The sequence below is a fragment of the Bison bison genome, unplaced genomic scaffold, assembly GCF_000754665.1.
Source record: "Bison bison bison isolate TAMUID 2011002044 unplaced genomic scaffold, Bison_UMD1.0 scf7180017864508, whole genome shotgun sequence".
Classification (NCBI taxonomy): Eukaryota; Metazoa; Chordata; class Mammalia; order Artiodactyla; family Bovidae; genus Bison; species Bison bison.
The window spans coordinates 10,703,916-10,709,915 of record NW_011495064.1 but is presented as its reverse complement, the minus strand read 5'-3'; the positions used below and the strand labels follow the sequence as shown (position 1 = coordinate 10,709,915).

Below are 6,000 nucleotides of genomic sequence, written 5' to 3'. Positions count from 1 at the left end.
AGTGGTCATGTATGGATGTGAAAGTTGGACTGTGAAGAAAGCTGAGCACCGAAGAATTGATGCTTTTGAACTGTGGTGTTGGAGAAGACTCTTGAGAGTCCCTTGGATTGCAAGGAGATCCAACCAGTCCATTCTAAAGGAGATCAGTCCTGGGTGTTCTTTGGAAGGACTGATGCTAAAGCAGATACTCCAATACTTTGGCCACCTTATGCGAAGAGTTGACTCATTGGAAAAGACTCTGATGCTGGGAGGGATTGGGGGCAGGAGGAGAAGGGGACGACAGAGGATGAGATGGCTGGGTGGCATCACTGACTCGATGGGCATGAGTTTGGGTGAACTCCAGGAGTTGGTGATGGACAGGGAGGCCTGGCGTGCTGCAGTTCATGGGGTCGCCAAGAGTTGGACACAACTGAGCAACTGAATTGAACTGAAGTCTTTCCCATCCCTGAGACTCTGAACTTTGTAAAGGGGAGGAAGTAAAAAATTGGGTTTGTTTGAGGAGGAAAAGAGTTACCTATGTGTGAGGGAGCTTGGTAAAAGCATTGCCCTTAGCCCATCCTTTGCCTTCTGAAACTAGGGGGAGTTTCACCTGAGTCCTGTGTAAAAAATATTTTCATGTTTCTGCACAGATGGGGCTTTCTGAGCAAAAAACTAGAACCTGGGTCAAAAGACAAGTTTTAGAAATTAAAGGGTGGTAGAGTAGCCAGAGACTTCTGAAGAAATTTAGAGATTTATTTCCTTGTGCTTACATTTCAAAGGGGGATGAAAGAGGTCAGCTGCTTACATTCCAAAGGACTGTAAATGCCAAGATTTCTCTCTCTCAGGACTGGAGGTGGGGGGCAAGACATGGCTTATTTACAGTCTCATATTAATAATTTTGGGGTTCTTTTCCTTCAGTACAAATCCCCTGTGTGTAGGATGATATGAGGCTCTCATTGTGTTGCCTGTGAGTTATGGGTATGGGGAGTGGGCATAGTTATTGCTTTAAGTAATAATAACTGATCTCTGTTCCAGAACTCTCACCTCTGCTTTCAGGATAAAATGAACAAGTATAGATATACTCACCACAAAAGGGAGGATGCACTCGTGCTGATTTTGTACAATGTATAAGCTGAAGAGAGGGATGCGGCTGGGGCCCATCAAGCTGCAGGCTAGAGAGAAAAAGTTCTGCAGAGCCTCACAGAGGTTGGAACAGACGTTAGCCCAGGATGGTAGAGCAATATGCACAATGAGAAGCCTTGGAGGTTGCTGGTACATCTGTGTGGGATTAGAGGGCCTTTTACTAGCCATTTGCCCATGATGCATGGCAGCCAGACCAGAGGTGGTACTGTAGCCGCCACTGAGATATTCTCTACACCTGTAAGGAAGAAAAGAGAAATCACTGGTTTTCATAAAACTGAAGGTTGAAACAATGAACACAGATCTAGGGAACTAAGTTCAGAAAGAAGTCAAACCAGGTGATGACTCAAGTTTCTCTGCTGCTGCTGCTAAGTCGCTTCAGTCGTGTCCAACTCTGTGCGACCCCAGAGATGGCAGCCCACCAGGCTCCCCGTCCCTGGGATTCTCCACTGAAACACTGGAGTGGGTTGCCATTTCCTTCTCCAATGCGTGAAAGTGAAAAGTGAAAGTGAAGTTGCTCAGTTGTGTCCGACTCCTAGCGACCCCATGGACTGCAGCCCACCAGGCTCCTCCATCCATGGGATTTGCCAGGCAAGAGTACTGAAGTGGGGTGCCATTGCCTTCTCCTCAAGTTTCTCTAGGCTATCCTAATCTTAACAGCTGCCAAGGTATCTAGATGTTTGCCTGTAATGTAAGGCTGAGGATGATTAGCAATGTTGAATGGGAACTAATCAAAAAAGTCAAAGTAAGCTATCTGTCTTCATGAACTTTGTTTCTTTATTGGCATTGCACTGTAGTATAATTTGTCTCCCTGACTGCCTCTCCCACTGTATTGTGAGCTTCCCAAGGATAGAGAAATTACCCACTCTATATATCAGAGCTTAGCAAAGTGTTTATTTTGTACATAGTAATTCTTAAAAATGAAAATATAACTACATTTTCACCCTCCAAGACTCACTCAAAACCCTTTATGACTTGATCTTCAGTCTTATTGGAGGCTATTCTTTACCTCAAGTTTTTCACTGAAATAAAACCAAGTATACCATCAACTTCAGTGCATTTGCTCATGCTGTTTTCTATACCTGCAACAGCCCTGCCTTTTTTCTTTACTGGCTACTTACACTTATCCCCAGGGCTCAGATTTGGAAAAGAGAACAAATGAAAACTTGGAACAAACATCAGCAATGAGGAGGGAACATCATTACAAACACTCAAGCATGGAAAAGGTTACAAAAGGATATAATGAACAACTTTATACCAGTAAGTTTAATAAAATGGACAAATTTCTAGGAAACCATATTTAACAAACACTAAATCAAAAAGAAATTTAAAAAACATAAATAGTCTATAACCAGTGAGAAAATGAGATTAGTAGTCAAATATGTTCCCATGAAGCAAACTACAGGACCACATAATTCCACTGATGAGTTCCATATTACTCTCAAAGATCAAGAATTTCAAACAGATTCTTGCAGAGCACAGGAGAACACCACTGATTTTAGTAGGTTAGCATAACCTTTGATGCCCAAATCAGATAATTTTTTATAAGAAAAAAATTATAGGACAATCTCATCCATGAACTTAGATGTAAGAATCCTAAGCAAAATATAAGCAAATTGAAAAAATCAATATATAAAAGGAATAACACATCATAACCAAGCTGGGTTTACCTCAAGAACATAAGGTTGACATAACATTAGAAAAAGTCACTGTAATTCATCATATTAAAAGATTAAATATTATATGGTCATCTCAATAGATGCAAGAAAACAACATTCATACATGATAAAGAATCAACCTCAGTAAACTAGGAGTAGACAATAGGAGTAATCTGATAAAATATTTATAAAACAAGCAAATACAGTTCTTAATGTTGATGCTGAAAGTTTTCCAAGACAAGGAGGCTGCTATCATCACTTCAACACAGTAGTGAAGGTAGCAATAAGGCAAGACAAATAAACTTGGCACATTAAAAAAAAGGCACTGCAATGGAAGAAATAAAACTGTCACTGTTTGCCAAGATGATATGATTGATTGTTCATACAGAAAATCTAAAAGAATATACAGATTTTATAATTTCATAATTTTCCCCAAAGGTCTCATCTTTTACTAAATTTTATTCTTAGAGATGGGGTTCCCAGGTAGTGGTAGAGAATCCACCTGCCAAGAAAATCAACCCTGAATATTGATTGGAAGGACTGATGCTGAAACTGAAGCTCCAATACTTTGGCCACCTGATGTGAGGAGCTGACTCATTGAAAAAGACCCTGATGCTGAGGAAGATTGTGGGCAGGAGGAGACGGGGTTGATAGAAGATGAGATGGTTGGATGGCATCACCGACTTAATGGATTTGAGTTTGAGCAGAGCCTGGTGTGCTGCAGTCCATGCGGTCACAAAGAAGTGGACTAACTTAGCGACTGAACAGCAAAGGAAGGAGTGTGGGTTTAATCCCTGGGTTGAAAAGCTCCCCTGGAGAAGGAAATGGCAACCCACTCCAATATTCTTGTCTGGGAAATCCCATGGACAGAGGAGCCTGGTGGGATACAGTCCACGGGGGTTGCGAAAGAGTCAGATGCACTCTTTCATGTGCTAGATCAAGTATGCTGAATTCCTGTTGTTCACTTGTGTCCAGCTCTTTGCAACCCCATGGACGGCAGTACGCCAGGCTTCCCCGTCCTCCACTATCTCTCAGAGTTTGCTCAAACCCATGTCCATTAAGTCCGTGATGCCATCCAACCATCTCATCCTGGGTCACCCCCTTCTCCTCCTGCCCTCAATCTTTCCCAGCATCAGGGTGTTTTCCAATGAGTCCGCTCTTCACATCAGGTTCTCAACAGTTATCTACTGCATACGCAGTATCAGTCATGTATATATGTCAATCCCAATTTCCCAAATCATCACCCCACCCCACAGTCATTTTTAGACTATACAATTCCAATATTGTTCTTTAAATGAGGTAAAAGGCAGCTTTCTTCCTTGTATCATCAAACGCGATAATGCTTCTAATGCATCTGGGCGTGGTTCTAAGCAGCATCTGACTATTTGTGACCCTATATTCTCCACTTTTGACAAGAATGCCCACTTACTGATGTTCCTCTGTAAACAGGTTAAATCTGGGCCTTGAACCACCAAAAGCCATCACGTTACTCCCTTGCCAAAAAACCTTTCAATGGCCTCCACATACACTTGGAACAAAATCTGAAATCTCTACCCTGGCTCCGAAATTCTGCAGGCATCTTCCTCCCAACTCTCTATCTTCTTGCCATGCGACAACCCGCCGACCCCCTCCCCTGTTCCATCCTCCTTGCCCTTGCCGGCACCCTTCACCTCCCCAAGGCGGTTGGCCCCTTGCTCTGGCTCCTGCCCTTGGATAGTCTCTTTTGAGTAGTCCCCTCCTTAACCCTACTCATCCGTTAGGTCTCAAACTTCAGGTCTTTATAGCTTAGGGCCCTTTAATAAGCCCCTATAAAAGCACCTGTAACTTCTATATTGGACACTTTATGTGTTATGAGTCAATGGTTCTCCCTCCCACTGGGCTGCATTAAAAATTTCATGATCCTAAGCACCTTTGCTTTCGTGAACCCCCATTTAAAAGATGGAGAAGGCAATGGCAACCCACTCCAGTACTCTTGCCTGGAAAATCCCAGGGACGGCGGAGCCTGGTGGGCTACCGTCTATGGGGTCGCACAGAGTCCGACACGACTGAAGCGACTTAGCAGCAGCGTTTAAAAGAAAAAAAATTTAAACATTTTCGTAGGCCCTCAAATTTCATTCCCCCACCCTTGTAAGAAAAACCAAACCAAACCGAACCCCTTTTCTTTGACCCAGAGGTTTCACTGTTTCCTACTGATTTACAAGAAGTTAATATATTTTCCTGCCCCCCTCCCACTCAAAGTGTCTTGGGCTGTCAGCAGGGCACCTACGCGGCCTGGCGGCCTGGCCGCCTAGCCCCCAGGCGCGGGAGGGTCAGCAGAGGAGGAGACTCGGCTCCGTCCGCCCTGTCAGAACCGCGAGCGGCAGGCGGCTTCACACACGCGTCTGACCTGGGCCTCCGGGCGGCAGGCTTCCCTGGCAGCTGACCGGGTGCCTGTCGACACCCCGTGAGGGCAAGCCCGAGGTCAGCCCAAGCCTTTCCTGCGAAGTGCTGCCCGCAACCCGGCTCCCAGCTTTTGGTCCTCTACTCTGTTCCCACACCTGCAGAGAACCCCCACTTCGTGAAGGCAAAGACCGGGCTACCGGGCCCTTCCGGCCGTCGGCGTGCTCCACCGCTTCTGAGGGCGCCCCCCTCAGGCTGGGCGGCTCACTGCTGACGCCTCCTCAGGGTCCGCTTGAGGCTGCTCTTTGGGATGGCAGTCTTCAAGGCTGCACCAGGGTTAACAGCCTTTCTTTGACGCTTAGAGTTTCGGATTTGTGTTGAGAATATTATGCCAAACCCGACACTTCCTCAAGCTACTCCTACCCCATGAAACTCCAGCGGTATCCCAATCTTATTCCTGGGTTCACTCATTGACTCCGTCACTCTTTTTCTTCCAACTTTATTGCGATATGTGATTGACATCCAGTACTGTATACGTTTAAGGTGTACAGCATAATGATTTAACTTACATACATCACGAAAGGCTTACCACAATAAATTTACTGAATATCCATCATCTCACATAAATACACAATTAAAAATTAAAAAAATTTTTTTTCTTGTGATGAGACCTCTTAGGATTTATGCTGTTTAACAACTTCCATATATAACATGCTGCTGCTGCTGCTGCTAAGTCGCTTCAGTCATGTCCGACTCTGTGCGACCCCAGAGACGACAGGCCACCAGGCTCCCCCGTCCCTGGGATTCTCCAGGCAAGAACACTGGAGTGGGTTGCCATTTCCTT

The 6,000-nt window shown here is 44.9% G+C and overlaps 1 protein-coding gene across 1 annotated transcript in view; it reads right to left on the bottom strand.

Moving 5' to 3' along the window:
- Nucleotides 1-1,305, bottom strand: part of M1AP (meiosis 1 associated protein) — an 87,597-nt gene extending 86,292 nt beyond the window's left edge. The window contains exon 1 of the mRNA XM_010829713.1: nucleotides 1,066-1,305. Within this exon, the coding sequence (XP_010828015.1) occupies nucleotides 1,066-1,305 (240 nt within the window). The remainder of the gene's footprint in view (nucleotides 1-1,065) is intronic.
- Between the last annotated feature and the right edge of the window lie 4,695 nt (nucleotides 1,306-6,000).